This window comes from Amyelois transitella, chromosome Z, assembly GCF_032362555.1.
Source record: "Amyelois transitella isolate CPQ chromosome Z, ilAmyTran1.1, whole genome shotgun sequence".
Classification (NCBI taxonomy): domain Eukaryota; kingdom Metazoa; phylum Arthropoda; class Insecta; order Lepidoptera; family Pyralidae; genus Amyelois; species Amyelois transitella.
The window spans coordinates 7,614,622-7,641,132 of record NC_083535.1 but is presented as its reverse complement, the minus strand read 5'-3'; the positions used below and the strand labels follow the sequence as shown (position 1 = coordinate 7,641,132).

The window sequence follows — 26,511 nt, the reverse complement described above, 5'->3', positions numbered from 1 at the left end:
TACGTTGCCGATATGTTCATTTGAATAATTTCCTTTGTTTTCGATTGAATGGAATTCGTAGCGTAGTGCAATCTGCGACTATTTATAACAGTCTGATATCTAGCGAGTCACTTCATACTACAGCCTTATGGTTTGCCACTTACCTATTTATTGTGGAAACATTCGATTGAGACATGTGGTTCGCGTAATGAACCTGCCCACTCGATTTTATAGTGTAGCGTGTTATTTTCGCCAGGCTATTAGGATGTTTTATTATCTTTGCCTTAGATTATACTTGGCGGTGTTCACTGCAATATACTGAAATCATTCATTTACTCAATGACACACGAATTACGTGGAAGTGAGAACTTCCATTGTTATCGTAATTAAAATAATATCAAATTACTGTCAGAATATTATAAACTGAAAATACTACCAATTTCAGTTTTTGTTGTTATATGCACATTATTTTTGCATGTATCTATCAGATATTAATGCTGTTTTCACCATTGTTGAGTTATTTAATTTAACACACATGTAGGTATTATTGGGTTAAAATATAAAAATAAAAGATTATATTTCTTTTATAATTTAAATAAGTGTGTAGGAATTTTAAGTAGATATTGTTATGATTGTAATTTTGTGAAGTAGCCGCTAACTGTTATAATAAGATTATCTTTATACGAAACTAACAGTATTTCAAATAAATCTTTGCATAAAGCCCTTTTATATACTAACGAGATAAAGGAGATCGCATATTAAATTCACAATCAGTGTTACCCAATCAATCAAGTAATCCCTCCTTATCCGATGCTAATAATTTAATCATGACTATTGGAAAGACCAATTTATATTAAAAAGACGACTTGAGTAGAATGAAATACGTCAATTGGTCCAAATTACTATACATTTACTTCTATTATATTCACTAAAATTGTATCTCGACTTGATATCTGCCAAAAAGGGAATAAAAGCCTTATCTTGTAACAACCAAAATAGTGCTTTGTAGATCTAAGGTGGAATAGTTTGTCAAGAATAATCACGAACAATTCCCAGCCCTGCCTCCGAAGAATGCGGGAACAATGGGAAGAAGGAAAAACAATAAACACTTTCTTGTTTACCCACAACGGGCATTACGAATCCTTTGTTGAAAACTATGAATGAGTTTTCTAATCCAAACTCTTAAGTTTTCTAATCCTTTGTTAATCTTTAAAATCTCAAATATTGCTAAATTGCTTGCTGACATACTTTTGAAAGGATCGGAAAGTCTTACAGGGCTATATATATTATAATTAAACTCTTACACCTCTTAAGTTTATTTCATCAATTTAACCTAAATTCATAGTTAAAATATCCATTGTTGTACGAGTAAAAGTTAGCGCATGGACCTCAAGCATTGAAGGTAAATTCTGTGGTCTAACATGAATGGAACTAATCTTTCACCCATGCTGCTCACAGCTCAGTAATGAAAATTTCCGCCCATGGCGATGAAAATGCGGCAGGAACCCCGACAATATCCGCCTTCAAAATAGAGGTGTTAATTAATTAATGTCTCCCGACTACGGGCTGTTTGGAATAATAACAAACTAGCGTAGCTTCCTTCATAAGCAAACACGGAGAAAATATTATTATCCATTCTTCCGTACCATAGATTTCGGAATAATATAAGACTTAGAAGTTAGTTAATTAGTTAGTTAATTAATTAAGCCATTCAGTTGAATGCTGAGTCTATTCTAGACCACTCTACCTTTTACACATCCCGACTTTTGTAAAAGATAAAACCGTAATGTGTATGCTTGTTTGTAACGAATTAAATCAGAAAGAGACCAAACAGACCATTCAGGAGTAACAAATTCAATCAAATCTGAGTGACAACCTTCAAACATATCTCACGTGATAGACAGACCCAAAAATCTCGAAAAGACTGAACAGCAGAATGGCCTTATGATGGAATTGAGATTTGGATAGTGAACGGTTATTTGCTCATTGCCCAAAAGAAGAATCCCGATTCTTTTGATTTTCTTTTCATATTATGTTTTTTCTTTGTTACTAAATAAAAAGTAAATAAAATTCAAGTTTTTAGTACGAAACAAAAGCCGTTTTCTTGGAAAAAAGACACCTGAAATGATTAAACGCTTATGAAAACGTAATAAAAAGTACTCATTATCTTATTTATGGTAACTTTTGTCTTAAGTTAATTAACAGTTTACTTATAATAGAAGAAGTTTGTAAGAATTAGGTATAATAATGATGCGATGTGCAATAATCTTTATTTCTTGCATATTAGACGGATTGAATAGACTCAAAATACTAGAAATTTAAACTAAGCGACTTTCGAGGGTCGTCGTCTTGCTAGCCTCGCATCGCGGCTTTGCCTAGAACATTCACTCGTAGTTTCAATCAATTAAGTAAAGATTAGCAGCGTCACGTGGCAAACATTTTTTTTTTTTCTTCATTTTCTTCTTATATCAAATAGTATAATTCAAATTCCCACGAAAACTCCAATACACAACGTTGTTGGCGTAACGAGTTTAACTGAAATCACGAGTGTCTAGAGAAGGGAAAGTATGTCAAAATAATCCGGGTATCAACTTATTACTCGTCATATAAATGAGCTGCTAAAATGGCACTATTAAATCGTTCAAACTTTAATAAAATAGAGCTAGTGTATATTTACTTGATTTTATCATTACTTATATAGAAATAACAAAGTATATTAATATTTTCTTTAAATAACATATAAAATACTCGTATCTTACATCGGTTTACCCGAAACTCTTAAGACTAGAGATATTTAATCAAAAAGCCACCCAAGTTTTACAAAACCAATACTTGTAGACGCAAAATTATGATCCCTTGGCGTTCAAATTAAATAAGTTATTGAAGTCCCTCAGGTGATGCGGCTAGTTTTTGCTGAGTTTTTGGCTAGCATTATCTAACATCAAGATATAAACGACAATTGAAATCAATATCCCTTCGTTTTGGATTTCAATTAAATAATAAAGCTTCTTTAAAACGGCACTGATAGTGTACAGTTTCTGCAAACAACACTTTTAAGAAATTCTTTTCAATATAAGACAATAATTCTTTTAATTACGTAATTAAAAAGTATTGAGTTTTCAATACCTAAGTACCACTGTGCAACTAACCAAAATGTACTTGAATTTATATGTAAAAGCTGTTTGGGTTCGAATCCCACTGCAACCATTTACTACCTATTTTTGAGCACATGTTTCTGTTATTCTTACGGTCAGGGAAACATAGTGAGAACACCTGCTCATTCGGGGTATAGAAGTTGTAACCAAATTCTTTTTATACGAACTGTTAAATTTGGGAATTCCTCTCCGTAACCCTATTCCCTAGTAAGATTCTTCTTATGGAGAATGATGAGCTAGTTCGACTTTATCCCTTCAGGGTTCACAGTCAATAGTGTCGATATGACTCAAAGGCCACGTTCAACTGAATGGCGCGTTGTAAGGTCGTCGTAAATTGTGATGCATCGGATGGCAGAGGTTCAAATCCATGTACCAATAAGAGTTCTGAGTTATGCACTAGTTTTATTGCTAGGTCATTATAGGCTTGCATAGGTCAGACGTAGGTCAGTAGGAAGTCGCTTTGGGTAAAAACGTACCCAATCCAAAACGGGAATAAGGGAATAAGATAATGAGATTCATCAGTACCTAATTTAATTATTTTTCATCAGATAATCGAGGCTCTGCACTATCTGCACTACACAGCCCGCCAGATCCATCGCAACGTCTGTCCCCAGGTCATAATCGTCACCAAAAGAGGCACCTGGAAGCTCTTCGGCCTGGAATTTGTCGGTAAGTTATCGATAAGAAATTAATCCTTTTTTATAGTTTCTTTCTTTACGTGCTATGTTTAAGAAGACAGCATTCGAATTAATCACATCACCTACGTAAAAAATCATCTTTACATATAGGTACTTAATAATAATGAAGTTTGTCAGTATACGGTCGGTATTTAAACAAATACACTCAGATTTATAAATTAGTAAAGATAGCATGGTTGGATATCTTCTAAACCTATCACGATACCCACATCCGATAAAGCTGAGCTCTACAAAGTACTAGCAAACCGCAAGCCTGAGAGGAAATACATAAGCCGAAGCCAAGATATCCGCCGTTCACTTTACCTTCATATAAATCCTACACACAGAAACGCGGCCTTCATATAAATCTGACTGAAAGAAGCAACGGATTTTTATTTTAATACCAAAGCAAGCGAAACACAAAGCACAACTGCTTCGAGGCCGTGAAGGATGTAGAGTATATTGGATTTACTCGCATATAACAGGGATAAGTATAGACTTGCTTATCTTCTCTCTAATCATAATATTTGCTTTTCTACCTACCTTACCTTAGAACGACCCGATTTGGTCAAGGTGTGTACGCTCAACTAAGGCTTCCCCTTCCATAATTCCCAATTAACACATTCATTGCAACTATGCTAAATGAAAATAGAAGTTGTAATCAGAAAAAAATATAGTTATCACAGGTAGAATAAACCTCGGTCTTGGACTTTGCCCTGGTTCCGAAGAGTCAAAAGAATAATATTTGAAGGCGCTAGCGTCAAGCTTTTGCCTAAAAACGCCGCCCTAATCTTATAGGTAAATGCCCTTCAGGCAAACTAAGTTCTAATAGCTATTACATTACGAATTCAAAGTGCAATAATACAGCATTTCGTTGCACTTTCGAAGGATTTCATGATGAGATAGTCCTATCGAGCGACGGAATGTTTAATTTTCTTGCTGCCGGCGCCGGAGATTGAACTCTGGGTGATTTCTGTGGAAATACGCTAACTGCAAAGGGGACATTTGAATTTTACCTAATTATTGTAATTGTAATCATTTTAAGATATACTTACCATATATGTACATTGATAACATTTGCCCATGGCACTGGTCGTTCACGTATAGAAATTAAGTTTTAGTTGAGCTTTTATTTCATTCGGCCAGTAATGCAAGGGACATAAACATTTTTAGCCTTTAACCCGCGACTTCAACGGCGTAGTAATAGTTATTTGCTAAGCACTAACTTTGGAAGGCTTATAATATAAAATAACAACTACTGTTTAATTACTTATACTTTTTTCTCGTCATTATTTCTATCACTACATAGTGATAGAGAAAAATGATGAGACTTTATTCTTGCAATAATATCTAAGTCCTTTATTTGCTTACGTCACTGTAGTTTGACATTGTCTATGAGCAATCAATCTGTACAGTAAGTTAAATCAAATGTACCCGCAGAACCGACTGTGTTTCATTCAATCTCACAATGTAATTGTTTGGGAATTTCAACGCTACGAATACAGCCAGACTGGAATTCATTACTTTCACTTTAAAGCTGAACCTTCACTGTTACAGTCTGGCTTTTTCGGCAGTCTGTCGATACTGCGTTTTATTTATGTAACTATATTATTCTTTTGTATCGTTGATAAAGCTATTCTGCTAAAACATTTAGAGGAAGGTCCGTGACGAAAACTCAAACGACATGTTCACTATATGGAAGAACAGATATATTTCGAATAAGTACAAATTATGATCTTACCATTCTTTGAAATAAAGATTTTATACTATTATTTAAAAGTTAGTATTCTGTCTAAATTTTTATTATTTTTTTAATTATTGTCAGCAAGTAACAAACTATTAAATCCTTTATTAAAAGCTCCTGTAATTTTTAAAACAAATAAGGAATAAATGCCCTATATTGTATGCTAATTGCTTCTCGTTCTGATTGTAAAAGTCACATAAAAGTCAGTCAAGAGAAAGTTTTGGATCTTCAGTCTCCTCATGATAATTGGCTCTGGCTACCCGTAATAAAAATAAATATTTATGATTTCTAATATAAGTAAAATATTTTTTCAATAAATGAGATTTTTTCCAAAAATAAATGTATAATATCCTTTCATAATAGGCATCACAAGAAAACCGTCCACAAAGAAGACAACCTTCCGAATAAAATTAATACCAACACAAAAGAAGGCTTATCCCTATTAAGAGTTCTTTTTCAATTATTTAGGTAATACCTATATCAACAAGTAATACAAAAGCTGTAGAACATCGCAAAACAAGTTGACATCTATTTGTTAACAGTTTATTCTTAGGACTTATTCACAAACGCTAACAAGGTATTATAATGTAATACTACAATACGCTCGTGAGTCCGCCCCCGTAAAAAGAAAAATCGTGCTTATTTCCGTTCTCGCAGGTATTTGAGGAAATCCTCTCTTAGTTCACTAGGAGTGACCAAATAAGGAGCCTTTAAATCTTCAATATCTGGTCTCAGCGATTTAGGCGATGCGTAAAATATTTTCTCTTTTTATAACTTCGGTTCACGTCTAAGAGAGAGAAAAGTTCCAGGAACCACACAGCGATGCCTTGATGATTTGGTGATAAACTGGTTGTTTGAATTTAATAAGATTCACAAATGGAAGAAATAAAGTGACCTTATTCTTCTTCCACACTGTTGAGGACATATTATTAGATATATGTATTTACTTTCGTGAAATGGCTTATACGACTAACAAACACTTCATAAATGCTATTAACATCAAACATTGACAACTAAGACATTATAAGAGGCTTATGCGGGTCCTTGTAAGCTGCGGTTTATCTAATAACGGTATGTGAAAATCTAGGTATCTTACCGCGTTGGGGTACGATCCTTAGATGGATGTCAAACTATGGGTTATTTTGTACTTACCCCACGCATTATTCGCTTGTCCTGATTCCCTGAAGTTGTGCTGTGCCTGTGATCTTCTAGCTCTGATTAAAAGAATACCAATCGCTTACGATACCATGGAGTCAAAACATCATATCCAGGGTCGCATGGACTCCTCTACTTCTGAATAGAACTTGCATCATCCTTTTTGATTGGGTATCCTGGATTAAGTATGGTTCATCCACGAAGCACCTCCCACTTGAAACCTTTGCAGAGGTTGCTTCACGATACCTTTATTCCCTTACCATGAGAACATTAGTTAGTAACAAACCAACGCAGAAAAGAGTTATACTTACGATTTTTAATCGGGCAGCTTAACTATTCGACCAAAAATGCACTTGGGTACGGAGGCTTTTGACAAGTCTTTAATTTGAAGAGATGGCTGTGGTTTTCGAAATGTTCTTGCCTTAGTTCAGGCCTGCCGGTTATCGCCTCAATTAGTTTATGATGTCACATTGATTGTTTTCCTATGGATTTAGTGTGTGTTAACATATATTCTTTTACAGAGAACATAATTGGTCACGATCCTACCGAGATGATTGCGGTGCCCCCGTGGTCCATCAAGGTAGCCAAGATATCGCAACCGAACTTGGACTTTTTGGGTAAGTTTCTGATATTTATACCTCTTAAATCTTATATCAAAAATCTTGACGTTAGCTTCATATTGCTAGCACTATGAATAAAGGCAGCATTGGAATCTAAAATCCAGACCTAAAAAGTAACTGGTGCTCATCTTCTTCTACCTCCTGGCGTTAGTCCCCGAGAGGAACCCGGGGTGCATCTGTACAACCATGATCCTGAATTGGGAGAGTCAGGAATTTACAGAAAATGGTGATATACAAGATAAAATATGTAATTCTAGCAGTTGCATACCTATTGTAAGATTTTTATCACTCGTGGGAAATGGCACTATGTTATGGTTGTTTAATGACATAACGGCGAAAGAAATCGATGACCGGCATGCTGTCCGTCGTCGTGGTTACACCACATCGACACTGCATCAAATGCACCGCCTGCCAAATCGATGGCGAAGGATAACGATTGTCCTATAATTCGTCGAAGGCCACAAATATCGCAAAATTTTTGTGCTGAAATTAACTGTTCATAAAAAGATATTTTGCGTGTTTCGTTATATACAAGAGAATTCTTAAATATTCTCTAATACACTGGTATTGATTTCAGTGAGCAATAAAAAAATATTAAATTCTTCTTTCAGTGGAAAGAAGAATTTAATATTTTTTCAAGTGTGAAATGCTTTAGCTTTCTCTGCTTTACTTTTGTAATAAAGGCAAAGTGAAGTAAATCATAATAAAAATATTGTCGCGCTTCAGTTACTTCACAATGTGCAATGCGAAATATAAAATACGAGTATGACTAAATAATCTTACCGAGATTGAAGATAAAGTGTATTGAAAGTTGGGTAAAATCGAGGTAAAACCTAAAACAAGAGACAAAAATTGTTAGACCAAGCTAGACAACGCATCTGAGAAAATGCATGTGAGAGCGTAATTCATAATCGAGAAATACACAGACAGAAGTTCAAAAAATCACATTATCACTTTTTTGGAAATTAAATTATTCAATCATTTCGATTTCAATTTGTTTTAAAATATAAATCAGGATTGTACCTATATAAAGTATCTATTAACTTGCTTGAGTAAGCAAATGGTGGTCTTCTTTCATTTTAAACTATAATATTAGTAAACACTTACTACCTCTGAGAATTTGTTTGCGTGAAATAATAGATATTTATGTCAAGGAACATACGCCTTTTCAATTATTAAGATTTCCGTGTCAAGAAATCACAAATCATGGGATGTATTGATATATTTCTCTTCATGTGTGTTTTAACCTTTCAAAAGTATAGGTACATATATTATATTTCTATGTTTCTATTCTAACTACCTAGAAATATAAACCAAGGTCAACAATATGGTTTAAAGACAAAAATCGATGAATAATTTTCAAATTACTTCATCCTCTTTATAGTATTGCATAAGTATTAATAAACATGGGAAACACAAATACATGAATAAAAGGCATTATTAGAATGAATTTTCAATTTACACAAAAGTCTCTGATTAGAATTTCTATTACTGAATGTAACTTTTTCATTAATATTACCGTATGTGAATTAATACAAGTACCCACAAAGAAAGTAAAGGACACAAAGCATATGCATTGAAGATTTTTTATTCGAATCACTGGCCTTACCTTTGTAACAGGCATAACGTACTCTAAAAGCTGGATTAAAATTCTTTGTAAGTATTAAATGTGATTCTTGTCATTATGGGAAATGGGACTGCGGACGTATTGATCTAGTTCTACGAACTCGCGTAACTATTTCTGATGTACACAAACTACATATATTTGATTAAAATTGTTAAACGCACGATGGGTTTCATAATCAACATACGCCGAATGAAAAGTTAATTGTAGTTTCTTTCTTCACGGAAGGTGTCAGAACGGCCATCTATATCCACGTTGCTCTTCTTTGTATTCAATCTCTCCCTCCGTGTTGACTGATATCCTAAACCCATCTAATTGCCTTAACCCTTAACTAGTGTATTGTGTTTACTATGGACTTACTACATTTGATAATAAAAGCGTCTAGGACTACATTAACCAATCATACAATTATCATTGTAGCCGGGATTCGAAACTGACCATAGAGATAGCTGCACGAATAAGAAGTTACTTAATAAAGAAGGTTAAAAAGGGCTCAGTTTTAAACGTATGTTTTATATTTAATGTTTACTTAATTTAAATAGAGACATCGAATTCCCTCTGAATGAGGGCTACTCAAACATAAAAGCGCTGCGCAATGTCGTTGTTCTGAACTCAAACAAGTGATAAGAGAGAACTCCGGCGATTCGGATAATTAGCGACATTTGTAAACTTATTGTCGGGAGTAGACTGAGTCAATAGTGACTGGATTATACTAAATGTGATCAAGTAAATATTGATAAGTATGGCAAATAATATTATTTTACTAGTTACAATTTATAACACAAGTACAGCTCAACGTGGCTTTTCAGACTTTTTAAGATTGTGGACTCTGTCTGCTTCGTAAGGTATAAAGACGTGAATTTATATGTATTATTTTTGTGTATGTACTCCTTTTTTTTCTATTTAACTCTATTTTCATTTCCTATTGTTGTATCCAAAGTAGAAGGAATCAATACCCACTTCATACCAATTGAGCTTTCGACTATTGGAGCTAAATCAAACACACGCAAACCGTTTGGTGTCAACGAAATTGGCACTAACCACGGCACTAACTCAGCGTTAGACATTATCAACTTTGTTCTCGCAGCTAAACTCGATATAACTACTTAGTTCGCGACAGGCGGCTAGCGGTGTAGTTTATTGCTATAACAAACTTACTGTCACAGCTCCGGAGGTGCAGATGAACGGACAGTGCAACATTCTGTCTGACATGTTCTCACTTGGACTGGTCATCTGCGCTGTCTTCAACAACGGGAAATCTCTTCTGCAGGCAAATAACAACCCTATGCTATACATGAAACAGATCGAGTTCGTAAGTACCTTTTTATTCGTGGCTATAAAATGTCCATTACGTAATAGGTCCCACTTTAGGGCGGGCCACTAAAGTTTATGATGCTTGCCCCGATAACAATCAATTTATTTCAGCACCTAATATTTAAACTTGTTCTTGAAATTTCAATTTTAAATAAGTGTTAAGAATGGGCACGTCGTAAAAGGCGACTAACGGAATAAACACATACATCTAGTGTAAGTTTTTATGCCGCAGCAGCGTTTCTCCCGTGCCGATTGTACAAGTCAATCAAGGCTTGTGACAATCACGTGATATGTTTTTCTAAGCAGATTTTATATAGAATAAATGAGGAATTCTGTGTTTATATACCTTTTCAAACCAAGTATTATATACTATTAAGTCGGAACATATATATAAGCAGTACTTATACTAAGTACACAATATTGTAAAGAAAAAATATTTCGCCAGTCATCTATCTACCTGCCTATGATCTCAAATGGATTACTTGTCTGGAGCTTTTTACTTAAGTCGCCTCTTACGACATTCACAGAAGAAAGCGAGTAATGAATCAGTTTTCTTTTATCTGTTATCTTAGGTACACTTTATTTCATCGTTTTATTTATATCTAATATAGATGTAATGTAGAAAAACTTGTTATTTAAGCGCAATACACAATTTGGAATCTGATTTCATCTTCTATTACATTACATAATATAATATTTTGATCTTAAAAAAAGGGTGTCTTCTACCTTAAAAGATATTTATGTTTATTCCGGAAGGTTACAGGTTAAGGTTAAATCTTATGTCCCGAAATTCTTGTCAATATAGGTTGAGCTCCTCTCACTATCTCCGAACCTCAGTTTTCCAGCTTGTGAGTTTTTAGCATCGGCATAAAAAGGCGATGAAAAAATTGAATATTGATATGTTGGTTAATTTGTGTGTATTCCATACAAAATCATAATTTTTTTTAAATAAGTATTACTACATATTATAAAGTCACCTTATTTTCACTGCCTAAAATCGGAATCGAATTGTATGCGCTCGATCGAAATGTATGCGCTAAAATCGGAAAATTGTGGACAGATTTTTTCTTGTTTGAAATATTGAAAAGTGGATTTTCTGAGGAAGGTTTATATTTACAAATGCTACCTGTGCGAAGCCGGGACGGGTTGCTCGTAAATGTATGTCAAGCATTATTTGCCAACTGTTATAGTATCCATAAACATCTTCTTCTGAGCATTGGCGTTCACTGTTGGACGTATGCCTTCCAATTTGAACTAAACTGGAGATCCTAGAGTCGGATCTGTCAATTTTTACCAAAAATTAATTTTTTTAAACTAAATATTAAGTTAGGTAGTTATAACGACGTAAGCCTCAGAAGTACATATTTCTGAGAATGCCGAAGAACCAAAAGTTAAAGTAGTCCTAAATAAATATTCATACAAAATACGAAGCCATATAGAAAAACATTCACCAACGGAGGAAGCACACACAATATTACAGTGGTATGGGTTATTATGTAAATGTGTGTTAGCGGCCCTCCAGGGATTAAAGGGGCGTGAGTTAACCTATATATTTTAATATGAGGCCAGTGCGGTGCGCCCAAATTCCGGAATAATAACATCCTTCTTAAACAAACTTATGAAATCTATTTTGAGCTCTCTCTGCATTATCTAAAAAGAATGAATCCTTTATCTTGTCAAACCTTTTTTTTACTAGACATAAATGTTGTTTGAGTAGATCGCCCGCGATGCGCGAATTTCTTTTGTAGATTATCATAGAATTTTCGTAAAAAGCATTGTATTAGATCCTTACATATGTCGAATATTTTTTAATTTAATAAATTTGTTTAATCAAAGTAAGAACCGTTATTATATATGCACTTTTGCTATCTCATAGGTAGTTCATTGATCCCTTCACTAAAAAAACCATTCGGACTGATAGCAATAAAATCATTGTATTGCTTATGATTAATGATGATCCCTCAACCCTACAACAAAGTTTTTATTGCAAGACCACAAAAATCATCATAATTTTATCGGAATACTTTAACTGGTAATTATGTTTATATACATAAAACACACGTTATTCCCTAAATTAACACTTATACTTATTAATTTTTTTATGTTACATAATGTCTTTGTTAGGTAGGTACCTAAAAAATATTCATTTCAATTTTGACTAAGTGATCAAATATTTAAAAACCCAACACACACGACGGCACGAAAAACAGTCCAACTTCATGAATATATAGATTTTTTTGGGTGTCACTGTGCTATCAAAACGGTAATCCTATGTGAATGTGACGTCAAAAGGAGCAATCAAGAACAAAAATAATTTTGTACTGAAAATATAAACACGTGGATATCAGATACATTTCTGTTTCAAATTAGAAAAATTAAAGAATTATTATTATATATTATAATTTATTATTGTAATAAAATGACTTCGTGTAAAGTATTACTGACTGAATTTACAAAAAGCATTTACTTAGTCAATAAGTGAAATGTAATGAACATTAATAATAATAAAATTAACTAAAACTTGTTTTAAATAATTCCAGCCAGATAAAGTAATAAGTTAAAAAGCTTTGTGTCTCTCTTGTGGCCGCTGTGAAACAAGGGAAAGATTTAGTGGCTTCACGTTAAATCCACATGCAAAAGCATTAGAATCGTAATACCACTTCACATAATGAAAATAAATAGTTTATCAGGTCGTAGAATATTTCACACGAGTACATTTTGTGAAATGCCCCAAACACTTTACAGAAAACTTCATGAATTTCTTAGTCATAAATATTCAAGCTTGAATCTGACCACGAAAAGTTTTTCGGAAAAGCTTTAGCGATATTTAAAATCACTGTCACAATTTCGACATAAGTATTCATATATTATGTCTTAAAATTTAATTATAATAAACGCACGCAAAGCCGAATTCAATCCATAGTTTCATGATATATTCATAAGTGCGTGGGTGATAAATGGGCTTTAACAAAACCCAAACAAAAGTCTTATGTTCTGCTATTGAAAGAATATACATAAGTTATAAGAATGGAATAATAGAAAATTGTTTATTCAACTCGCTAAGTCTCCCAGTCTAAACACAGTTGTTTTTGTATTGTTGAACATGAGGCGATTTCATAGAAAATAATCGTTGTTTATTTGAACTTGATATTTTGGTTAACATGCTTTATAAATAATTCGATTAGGCTTTTTTACTCGAATTATTTTGTATTTATAAATTACTTACCAGATGTTTTCGAAAATGATCTAATGTGTTCAAAGTTCGTTCGTTGAACGAAATTTGTTATGATAAATAATACAAAAAAAAAAAACCATAATTATACTGATTACTTTTTTCTTCATTGAACCAAACGGACACAGAAACATTTTGCACTTTTAACTTTTATGAAAACTGTAATTGCATTTAACATTTTTATACACGCAAGTTGATACGAGTATAAGGCGGTGAATGAAGAATTTTTTTTTAATTTACCGAGTAGCGTAGTAAAGGTCTGGTCAACATTTTGGAAATATATGATCAATTTAAAGCCTACATTCAGCATTGAGTGATATGCTGTTTTTTTATCGATCCAATGTCTTGTAGATCGTGAACTTTTTCAGTCATTTCTCTAAACATAAACATAGTACGAGGTACTAATTTAGTCTGCCCTAAGTAAATATTGATGGGTTGTAGGTTAAGTAGACCGTGTGGTGTCCCCTGTAGGCAATCAGTCGTGTGAAACCGCAATATAAATACTTCGGAAGCTTTTTACGTGTTTCATACTAAAATTCAAACTTTTATTGAACACTTTCAACTGAGCTAAGCTACTGTAATACGGATATGATATTCATGGAACTGTATTTTATGAAAGGCGTAGGTACTTAGTAGTCCATGTTAGTTGTTTTCAGCAATGCACTAATAACTACTTTACGATAAAAATCTTAATAACAAATTCAATTAAAAACTAAATTAAAACGTAGGTACCTAATATGGTAAGGAATTATATCAGTTATTGAAACAATAGTATCTAATGTTACAAACAGTAGAAGCTAGCTTACCATTTAGCATTAACTGAAATTGTTATTTTTATATAAGAATCTGTGCATTATCTACTTATAAACATATAATAAGAATTCAGTATAACAGTGTAAAATTTGTTGGTTGCAAAATGCTTCATTAGCGATGAACCTCAAACCATTAAAACGATAATTTATTCTAATAATAGTAACACTAGTAATGTCAGTTATCACCGCGGTTTTAGTGTATAATTTTAATTAGGTCAGGTGCGAAATGTTTAGTAATAGTAGTTGTATAATTTATTTTGTACATATTTGTACATTTTTTTTTCATTTCAATAGGCACTTTCCCTGGTTACCTGGTCCTGCAGCGCAGAAGAAAATTTAGTTATGTAGTATAAGAAATTATATTAATCCTATCGTTACGATTTCTTTCGATTCCGATTCCTGTTTTTACTAAGAGAATATCCAGAATCAGTTCAACATACATCACGTTTGTATCCCTTTTGATTGGCTGGACAATTTAATTAATAATGACATTGTATTCAGAGATCGTAAGATTTTCCTAGCCAGTATAACAATGTAAAATTTGTTGGTTGCAAAATCCATAGGTTCAGAATCCTTACGGAACATAAGAAGCTGAACCAAATTGACTTTTAGGTAATTTATTTATTTGATACCCCAGCAAATAAACTATTCGAGGAACATTTTGCGTAGCACATATATTAAACCTTCATTCACTAAGTTTCAAATCTCAGGACATAGCAGTTCGAGCTGTGCCTTGATATGTCAGTCAATCAAACAGTCTTAGGTATATATAAGTACTTGTATAAATGACACACAATACCCATCTCAGTGACAATACAAAATTAACGTAGAAATAAAACTTATGTTTTCACCAGCTGGATCAACAAGTGAACGCCGTCTTGCCCCGCGTGCCGGCCGCGCTGCAGGAGGCGGTGCAGCGGCTGCTCACGCGGGACCCCCACCCCCGCCCCACCACTCAGCTGTTACCACTCATCCAGTATTTCAAGTACTTACGTCTGTAAAATTCATAAACAACCATCTTTCAACCTGCTTTGCCCGCGCGAATTAATTACGTAACCTACAAAAGAATACAGGTAATTTTAAAATCCCACGGGAACTATATTTGTACCGGGATGTAAATAATTTCACGTTAATTATGGTATCGCACACAGCATTCTTAATTAGTCAACCTTGATATGACATGTTGCTACTGTCAACAAAACTAAGTAATCCCATTGGAAATTTCTCCAATAGTTTTTATTAATGTTGATCAACCCCCACCACTCAGCTTTTCCACTCATCAAGCTTTTCAAGTGCGTCACTCCAATGATACTGTCATTCTGTATTGCTCTTTGGTGTTCTACTTTGCGGATTATAACTTGATACCGCAAACGGAATTCGAAAATGTACATTTTCTTAATTGATCTACCAATAAATACGTAAGTTTCTGTTTACCAAAACAGCAAAAATTCTATAAATCGTATGTCTTTCTTTAAACTTCTCATTAGCAATTAGGTCACAAAGACATATTATCCAGTAGTAATAATCACAAACTGCAAATGTGAGTAATCAGTGAATGCTTTGATCGTGTTTGCATCGATACCATTCACCTCTGACTCCACTATCCGACGTAACTTTGTAATGGAAACTATCAATTGCATGTGTTCCTCTTTAGCTATCCAATTTGCTGAAACCAATTCAAATATAGAAGCATCCATTCGTATGGCTTCCGACAGGTGAGATGAGACATTGTAATAAAATATGATTGCTCTATTTATAAACGTGTTCCATTTTTGTGTCTTCATTATTGGGTGAAAATAAATGTAAATACATACAAAAAAAATAATTACAGTCTACATCTTCACACGTCTTCTTTATACCGTTTTACTTCAAATATATACAGATCGCAACTTTCAATTGTTTCGATCGTAATTTTCAAATTAAGTCTTATTATATAGAAAGGCATAATTAGTTTGACTAATTTTGAACAAACTCAGACGATCATACCTTTCACTGAACTAGTACACTTAAAAAAATAAAGATGTTGTAACTTCAAAAATATTTTTCGTCTACTTATGGTACATACGTAAAAGTATGGAACCGGTTAAATAAAGTATGATTGTTTAACCGGTTCCATACTTTTTCGGTGATTTATATAGATTTTAATTCATGGAAAAATAATATGTGCCGCCTTTGAGCAGTACAAGTCGTGTGTTTTCTTAAGATGCAACTAGCAACTGATCAAATCAATAAATTTGAAACAAAACCTTATAAAAAAACATTAAATCGACAGTTTGTAAGTTGAAGAGTAGGTATGGTTAATACAACGCATCATGCTATGGCCTGCATCATGCTCTTCCACTTATAATTCTTTTATTACTAAAAATACAAAAAGTCATGGTCAAATGCAGTTTTACTTTCGGTGTAAAAAAAGACGTACCTACGTTAGGAAAACTTTACTAAACTAATCCAAGACTACAACACCAACCTGGTCAAAAAGACAGCAAATAAAAAGAAACGTGTTTTTGTAGATGCAAGAGTGAGCCAGCCATCAGCGCCATGCAGTTTCTGGACGTGATAACCATGAAGGATCCGAATCAGAAGACCAACTTCTACCGCGGCATTTTAATAGACGCTTTGCCCTACATTCCAAAGGTAAGTCCAAATTGCACAATAATACGCAATTGTTTATTTACTAGCGGCTTGCCACGAATTCGCCTGTGGTAGGTACAAATATAAACACCCGCCGATAATGTATCTTTTGAACGAATTTTCACTTACGGCAAAACTATTTTTATCAATTACATTTTGACATTTTTCAAAAATAAACCGGTATCCTGAATTTTTTTGTTTCTGAATTGGAACTTCATTACCCAATATAGACGCGGGTAAAAGAAAACTAATTAAGAAGTATCATCGAGCTTCGGCAGGTAGTGGGTTAGTCCCGGTGCACATAAAGGTTTCGGCCACGCCAGGAAGATTTTTTTTTATTTTTATTAACTTTACAACATAACCTATGTTGGGAGGAAAATTTATCGCCATCTTATCCAAGTATGTTCATTTATTTTATTGTCCACTTAAATAACTTTTATATATTAATTTTGGTGGTTCCCGGCACCAATAAAAAAAAGAATATGACCACTCCATCTCGTTTCCATGGATGTCGTAAAAGGCGACTAAGGGATAGTCTTATAAACTTGGGATGTTTCTTTTAGGCGGTGGGCTAGCAACCTGTCACTATTTGAATCTCAGTTCCATCATAAAGCCAAACAGATGAACGTGGCCTATCAGTCTTTTCAAAACTGTTGGCTCTGTCTACCCCGCAAGGGATATAGACGTGATTATGTATGTATGTATGTATATTAATTTTATAAATTAATAAACAATAAGTATAATAAACAAGATTATTTGAATCGTCAATAAAAAGCAATTTATAATCACAATAATTAAGACTAAAATTAATTCCTTTATTAAGCACATTTCAATGAACAGATTTTTCATTATTATATCTTTCGTTATTTTATTTATTTATCTATTTATCAAGTAAGAAATGTACAATAAGCACTATTCGCTTAGCCTTTGCGATGTACACTGCACCTTAAAGATTTCCATCTAGCGAGTCACCTCTGAAGCAGTAATATTTTAACTTTTTAATTACGCTATCATTAGATCTGCTGAAGCAACTCAGACAACTTCCGTTCTTTTTACTCTTAAAGAAATATCGTTTATGATTAATAAATTAATTTTAGTATTAACTATTTAATAATTCAATTAATAATAATTTTAACAAGTTACACGATTAAATTCGAAACACAATGTCCTTCTTTAAATAACCCTTTTTTTGGTGATGCGTCTTTTGTCTTAATGTCTAAATATATCTTTTCCGAATCTTAGACCAAGAACTTAAAGCAGAAGCCCTCAGTTGAAGACAATTTAATTACATGAAGTTCAAATTAAACATATTTACATAATATAAATAAATAAAGTCATAAAAATTACCCAATTCAAAATTCGAAAAATTCAAAATTTTTATTCCTTATTATAGGATACTTCATTCGCTTAATAATTGTCAAATCTTTTGGTTTCACAACATTGATTGACGTCAAATAAATTACTTCAAACTAAGTTTACCACCGCTTCCAAGGCGTCAGTTTAGAAAACGTGGTAACAAACTGCACTGCAGTATTTTCTTCAACAACGACAATTTCACAACTATCCAAACACAATAGAAATGTGGACGAGAGAATACATTGTTCAGATTAATTTATTTATATGAAATTTTAATAATGAATAAAATATATATATATATATATGTTTTATTGATTGCCAATTTTAAATAGATTTATGTACATAGTGTACGGAATTTTGATTTAGGTTCAAATCACACTACCTAAAATTAAACTACAATATAAGGTGAACCTGTACGTGAAAAGTTCCTACACGATAAATTTAATATCAAGTATTTAACTAAGTTACGTTTTACCTACCTATTAGGATTTTGGAAAAATATGAGCTCATAAGACTTTGACCACAACAAATATTGACTAAAATCATTAATTTTATATTTACATCACTAAATGTAAAATACTAAATGTAAATAATATCTGATCGTGAACCACTCACAATATCCAAATTCTTTTTATATACGCAAAAATCTGTCTGTCGTCAAGTTTCGCTTGCAATTAACAAAAAAGGTTGCTCAAGATGAAACTTACGTACATTTTTTCGGGAAATATCATGAGAAAACCAGGGGCTGTAAAGGAACCAATAGAGAAGAAAAAATTAACCTTGGCTTACGTGACACTCCGTGCTCAGCTGAAACACAATAGCCCGTAGTGCAGGATCAAGTTCAAGATTAAAAATTAATGAAGAGTAAGTTTAATTAAGAATTGAAAGACAAAAACACGTATCAGGCTGTATCGCGTGATGTCTACAGGCTTTCGCAAACGTGACGTGGCGATAAATACCAGCGATTAGTAAAGGAAGTTTCTAAAAGAGTAAAAAAAGCACTTTATTTCCTTGGGTTGAAATGACATTGTTTCCTGTAAGGCATTTAAAAACATCATCCAAGGACGCAGCTTAAGTTAAGATACGTAAAAAACTATACTATTTGTATATAATGCCATGTGGTTCTCGGCACTTTAGAATAGGACCACCCCATTTCTTACACATGGATGTCTTAAAGAGTGAGGAAGGAAATTGGCACATGGCAGTGACGGCACTAGGCGACTATGAAAGTGCAAGCTTCCATGCTGGTCTGGTAGGAATAAACAACAAAGTTGTTTCCTGACCGGGAGGAGAAGGAGCTAGCACCTTTTTTTTCCGGCCAGTTTGTAAAAGCCAATCAAGGAAAGAGCTTGTAAACTTGTTGCGATGGGGCTACTGACTTGTTACTTTTTTTTATCAATTCCAGTCATTCAGCTGAACTTGTCCTTTCAGTCTGTTTGAGACTGTTGGGAAAAACTGTACAAGTTTTTCAAAAAAGAACGCACGAACTAAGATGTAATTCTCTCGATTGAGTTTCTGTAGCGGCTCATTTTTCACGATCAAGGAAATTATAACACTCGGTGAAAATAATCCGATCAGTGTCTCAACAGGCGGCCGAGTGTCATCCGCGATAAAATTAAATATTAATGTGCCCATATTATATGAAAATTAATGTTTCCCCAATTTATTCGTGAAATGCTTTCGTAAGAATGTGATGATTAACGTAGAGTTCAAACATTAAATTCATATTGTCATTTATTACAGTTTGGGGCGTTTTCGTATTTAATATACCTATAAATTAATTATTACATATAATATAACAGTAAATAAATGTTGTCTGTACATTAAGTATATTTTTAAAAAAAATTATAACGATGGAGAAATAGTAACCGAGCATGAATTTAAAAAAAGTCTAATGCAGAATCATTATATACCAGCTAAATCATAATTCGGTTGATTTAGCTGGTATATAATGATTCTGCATCAGGTGTTCCAGGTCTTGGATTTGATAAGCATTTTCTGTTAGCGTAAAAATAGGTAAAGCCACTTATTATAGACCAGATAAATCATCCGAATTATGGAAAAGACATCTTAACAAAAGTTGTTTAATCTGATGAGCATTTTCTTTTGGCGAAATAAAACATGTCAATTTCTAAAAGTTTACACAGCGATCTCCATAAAATTTCAGTGATAACCTTTCAATGCCCATTTGGCTCAACCGTCACTGGAAATCAAAATTCCAAATATCTGTTACAGAGTTCATTTTTTTTTAATCTGTTGTTAGGGTTAATGGGCAAACTGTTCATACGCCACATAGGTTTGCTAGTCCGTTTACTCGTAGATCACTATCCCACCACCACCCATGGCTATAATTTCTTCTATTAATACGAGCACATCACATCATACCACATTTTTTATTGACACTTGGCAGTTTTGTAAAAATCGCTCATTTTGCAGAAATTGCGCTGGCAACACGTGTGGCCAGCCTTGCAGCTGGAAGTGCGCACCGCCGAAGTGCTGGCCGCCGTCCTGCAGCCCATCATCTGGCTCACCAACGAGGCTACCCCGGATGAGTTCTCTCTTTACGTGTTACCGACACTTAAGTAAGTATACTCTCGGTCTTCATGCTATCTGTTGCTTTTTGTACTTCAATCTTTAATCTTTTGATGTATGTATGACTCTTCTGATGCCTAGATACCCATACTAAAAACTCAACTCAAAAGTTATGTTTTGTAAAGGTCAAAGAGGACATCGAAAAAGGGTGACAAGGAAAAAAGACCCCTATTTCTTTTTCTTTATTTTTTAACAATTTTATACATCACGATATTACATTTTACTTTGTACAATGGGAATCTCTATTGGTATCGAATAAAAGTTTTAAAACGACCTTCATTGGATACTATTTTTCCACCATCCATTTACGTGTTCTATGCCATTATGTATACCAAATCATAACATCGATGTGCTCATAAAATATTATTCCGTTTTCTATCAATAACCTGTTTGGTTACCCACATAGGTGTAGAACATTGACTAATTGTGTTGTATTTTTATTATCTTTTTAACTATTATTTCTATATCATGTTGCTATCTTGAATCTTATATTTTTTTATTTATACACAAAAGAATATCAATATTAGCTATATTAAGGATGTGTTTTAGGAATTTAATGAATTCACCTAAGAGCATCCAAGCTTCAGTGACCATTTTGGAAAACCTACATATAATCCTGAAGAAGTGCCAAAAGAACGAGGTCAACAACGAGATCATGCCGCTGCTGTTCACCGCCCTCGACAACAACACCAATCAGATACAGGTCAGTCAAATATATACCACGTCTTGATCCCTTACGGGATAGACAAAGCCAGTAGTAGTATGACGTAATGAGATTGAAATAGTCAGTAAATTTTTCGAATTGGTTAAATAAATTCAAAACCTTGTTATTATTAGTCCAAATTTCATTGTAATTAAAATTAATGAATTACTCTCCATTCCTCTCACTATTCTCCGCGCTTCGTAAACTTTGTTTCAATAATAGCAAAGTTGGTGCGGTATCCTATTATAGAATTAACTTCCAGTAAACTGACACCGTTTAATTTATATTGAAGCATTATTTTATAGAAATAATAATATATGTAACAATACCTCGACTATGAATTAATGAGTATAAAGTCGCGGGTTAATACTAGCAATATTTTATTTTCACACAAATGTGTAGTGTTATAACCGTAATAATTCATATTACAGATAGCTTCGTTGATTGCTATTCAAAACGTGTCTGATTACATCGACGATAAATCTCTGTACGGCGTAGTGCTTCCTAAGGTGAAGGTTCTACTGGAGAAGAATCAGAGTGACGTGAAAGTTATCAGCCTCATCCTCGGCTTTTACGAGAAGATCTTGTCGCGTTTGGAGAGAAACCACCTGCTAGAACAAGTGATACCGACTCTTCTTTGTATGAGACTTAGCGACCCGGATATCATTAACCGGGTTGTCAGTAAGTACACATCTCCCTTAGACTTTAGCATTTCGGTTGTTCACTTTGTCGATTACACAAACTTTATAAATAATAATAAATAATGTCATGTACGATACAAGTGCATGTTGTTTAAAAGTTAAACTATATTCAAAGCTATACCAATTTATAAAATGTTAACGTGAAGAGCCGAAATGGAGATGAAACAAGTTGCCGGTAACTCAATTACTCCGTGGCTCAGCGTCGCCTCTACAGCAATAGCATTGTTTACTTTATTTAGCACTAGAATGCTCGCTTGGCGAACTTTATAACTGCTTTAAAAACAAAGCGCCTGCGAATAACTGAACTAATTAATGACTGCACATGTTTCTCCGGTGTAAAACCAGTGGATTACACTCCTCATTGCAGGGCTCTACAAGTCGATGCTCCTCGAGAAGAAATTCGGCTTGACTACCAACGTTATGGCCACGAAGATGATACCATCATTAGCTCCGCAGACTGTCAATCCGGCTTTGAACTTCGATCAATTCACGAATCTTATGAACGTATGTGGAATTGTTTGTAGTTGTTATTATGTTTTTAGCACATAAAGCGAAGCACGAAATTTACTTAAAGTAAACTAAGATTTGTTAGAAATATTATTTGTTATATATTATATATTGGTAAAAAAATTAGTTATCAAAAACACAACTTAAGTTGTATGGTGAAGAGAATTTATCAATTATAAAACTCCTAACGCCTGACCTGCTAAGAATAGGACGTCTCTCTGCCAGAAATAAAAATTTTTTTTAGGAATGAAAACATTATAAAAAATATGTATTTTTAATTACAGTTAAACTGTTGAAGAAATCAAAAAATACATAGGTTAGAAAATCTTCATTTAGCCACTAACTAAAATTTTATGACTGATTGAAAACTGTAATTTCATCCAAATTGCGATTTAACCTTGAATCCAGATCCTGTACGAAATGCTGGACAACATCGACACGCATCAGCGTATGAAGCTGAAAATTGACAGCATGCCGCTGCCGAGCCCCGAGCGGCACCGCCCGCTGCGCCACCAGATAAGCACCGACAACATGACGGTGCCGGCTTTCAACATCCCCAACCTGCGTATCGACCCGCGCAAGACATCGAGCGCTGAGGACATGGCCCGCAAGAACTCCATGAGCGGCCCCAGCGGGACCGGCAGCGTTGGTGGCGGCTTTAGGAGTAAGTCCTTCCTATCAGGGCAACAATATCTAGTCGAATGGCAAAGTCAGTATTAATTTTTTCACGTTTACGTACATTATATGTCAATATTACTAAACATTTTTTTTTCGTAATTATTTCTAAGTAATCACATAAATGTACATTCTAAATGATTTATTTTTATTTAGGTACGGGCATCGGACAATGGATCTTCGGATCAAACAACTCAAACAACACTGACAACAACTACTTGCGCGTGACCAACGCGCTTCCTAATCGCAGGCTTTCAGATAACACTTTAATGACCCCTAAGATCCACATTGCTCCCTCTTGCGCTTCGTCCCCAGGAGGCACCCCCGGAGGTACCACTGGGTTGCCCACACGTCGTCATTCCAGCATCGGACCGCAAGAGCGCCGTGGATCTGCAGTTAATTTGTCGCCACCGACTGTAAGTAGAACATCACGTCACTTTCTTGTTTGCACATCTCCTGATAACTCAAACAAAAATACGCTTACAAAACAAATACCTTCACTATTTATGATGAAAAGGTAGTTAGTTATGATGAAAAAGATACTCGTAGTTGAAGCGACGGAGGAAAAAGCAGAGGTGCCCAGATTGACAATGGTGAAGTGACGGTGGTTGTTTTGACAGGGCTACCAGTACAGGGGGCGCGGCGGGTCAGGCTCGAGCCTGTCCGTGCCGTCGGCGTCCCAATGCGTCGTAAGTTTTGTGCACCGAGCACGCCTGCCTGGCCGCGTGCTGTCCCCGAACCCTCTATTGAATGTCGACTTTGAACGGCTTGTTTCATTGATGTGATCTGTTATCTTCCGCGATCGCGTCTTCATCCCACATGAACTGGGAGAGATAGTGTCTTATACTCACATCACTATACACGTTACATCTGCACGAACCTGGTTGGCGTCTATCACATTATGAACTGTCTCTATCCGATCATTAGACTTTCCATCGCATCACATTAACAACGCTATTACTTCCACCTCGAGCCGACGTCCTTCTCGGGCATAACCTTCAAGAAAAATGAAGTGGTGCATGATCGCTAAAGGTATAATTGTATTGTTGATACCTCGTTGCATGTGCGCCTCACCACGTCGAATGTTCGTAAACGCTGAGCCGGAAGATTGCCTGCCCCGATCCCTGGTGAATGTTAAACTGTTGTGTCCCTCAACGAGTGCGCACCTGCGATGGTACTGATCCATGTTGTTCTCCAAATTCATTTGGAAAACATCGTCGGATAATGATTGGCGATACAGACAAATATATACAAAAGTGTTAAGATTTTTCCAAATTATATTTCAAAGCATACAACATTGCAAGTCCACTTTAAATTAGTTTTGTTGAATACGCACGCTAGGTGTTGTTATAATTTTAAGTGCTTAATTGAGGTTAACTACTATTCTGTTAAATGTTTAATGTAAGAGAGGAAAACGCAAGTATCATCCCTTCATTCATGTCGAGGCTCAAAGCCGAACATATAACGCTGTCTCATTCACTGTTGCTATTTGTTCTTCTACGCAGCTTGCACGGAGCATGATCGTGAGTATGGTTCTATCTAAGTACATGTCGTGGCCAGTGCCAACTAAACTCACTTCTGTAATACTATTCTTTCTGTCATAGACAGGCTAGAGATAGTACACTAAGATGTTGCCTCTTTGACTATTGAATTTTATGTACCAAACAGGAATTTTAATGGTGGCAACATCTCCGTGCTTCTTAAGTAGAGTAGATGAGTATTTCTTAAACACAAGAAATTTCATCCACCCAACACGCTTCTCATGCTGGAATTACGTACCTATCTTATAAGGCATGCAGTAGATAAGCCTACGATGCGACAGGTACAATTTCGTGTTTTCACAATGAAAATTTTATGGACGTTTGAATGTAAGTCCTTACATTATTAACAAATCTTATTTTTCTTTCTGATTTAATACATAAATCAATGCCATTTTGGTATTGATTACAATTTAACAGCAGCTGATATAAAATAATTAATTAAGAAATTAATAATAATACCTAATAAACTTCACGTAAGCTTGTTTTGACGCCAAGTTTTACTTTTTACTAAGTGTATGCTAAAGGGTAATAAATAAGTTATACCCACGTTATAGGAGCCAGATCATAGTTTTGCGCGAAGGTTTTTGCTGTGCATTAATTAAAACGTTACCAGTACACGTTTTATCATCACAGAGAATGTTTAATTGTTATATTAATCGTATAATTTTATGACATACAGGGCGGTTCAATGCCAAATACTTCGTCGAGTGTTCCATTTTTGCTGACATCATCGATGCAGTCGATCCGCTCTCGGCGCCCGTCGGCTTGCTTGAGCAACTCGCAAGGGTCGAGCCTGCTGCAGCAGCTCAGCAGCGGCATGGTAAGGCATCTCCCGATCGGCTCCCACAGCGGCGCCCAAGCCCATGGCCCGCACTGGCACGCACTGCAGGGTGCCACGGCCGCCGGATATAACGCGATACACAATACAGCGATGGCAGTGAGGAAGTGCCCCTCGCTGAATATTAATCTCACACGTTAAACAAGCAACCACCGCTCGACACACCCCGAGAGAGCACCCCCCTTACCGTTTGTCTCGGACTAGCTGACCGTCTGTGTGCGCCAAGTGGCGGCCAGACGCCTCTCGCCTCCACGTATCGCTTTCGTAACAGTCACAGCCGGCAAAGGCACTCCCCGTCCGAACCCTCCATGTTAGTAGTATATCATATCGATGTTGTAATTTTATATTAGATTTATTTGCAATAGTTTTCTAAAAATGATGATCCATCGATTTTTTCTATGCTCTCTGTACTTTGTAAATTATTTGTGTCAGATTCGATTTTACTATCGGAACTGATGCCGCTTACGAAATATATACTTAGTTTATTTAATCTGTTTGCTTCGAAAGTATGCCAGTAAAAGAAAGGAACGTAAACTGTAAGCTTTAATAATTATAATGTGGACATATCACTATTTTGTCGCCCAAAAGTAAAATTTAAATGAGATGTCCAATTCTGTTAAAATAATATGTTAAAATAAATATTTAAAAACACTTG

The 26,511-nt window shown here is 34.7% G+C and overlaps 1 protein-coding gene across 1 annotated transcript in view; it reads left to right on the top strand.

The window, feature by feature from the left end:
* The window catches only part of LOC106133870 (SCY1-like protein 2), a 70,923-nt gene extending 44,926 nt beyond the window's left edge, over nucleotides 1-25,997 (top strand). Inside the window, exons 4-16 of the mRNA XM_060953788.1 lie at nucleotides 3,683-3,803; nucleotides 7,232-7,327; nucleotides 10,121-10,266; nucleotides 15,167-15,297; nucleotides 16,823-16,946; nucleotides 20,736-20,881; nucleotides 21,441-21,594; nucleotides 22,026-22,275; nucleotides 22,663-22,799; nucleotides 23,211-23,457; nucleotides 23,634-23,893; nucleotides 24,098-24,166; nucleotides 25,698-25,997. Of these exons, the coding sequence (XP_060809771.1) occupies nucleotides 3,683-3,803; nucleotides 7,232-7,327; nucleotides 10,121-10,266; nucleotides 15,167-15,297; nucleotides 16,823-16,946; nucleotides 20,736-20,881; nucleotides 21,441-21,594; nucleotides 22,026-22,275; nucleotides 22,663-22,799; nucleotides 23,211-23,457; nucleotides 23,634-23,893; nucleotides 24,098-24,166; nucleotides 25,698-25,997 (2,181 nt within the window). The remainder of the gene's footprint in view (nucleotides 1-3,682; nucleotides 3,804-7,231; nucleotides 7,328-10,120; nucleotides 10,267-15,166; nucleotides 15,298-16,822; nucleotides 16,947-20,735; nucleotides 20,882-21,440; nucleotides 21,595-22,025; nucleotides 22,276-22,662; nucleotides 22,800-23,210; nucleotides 23,458-23,633; nucleotides 23,894-24,097; nucleotides 24,167-25,697) is intronic.
* The last annotated feature ends 514 nt before the right edge of the window (nucleotides 25,998-26,511 follow it).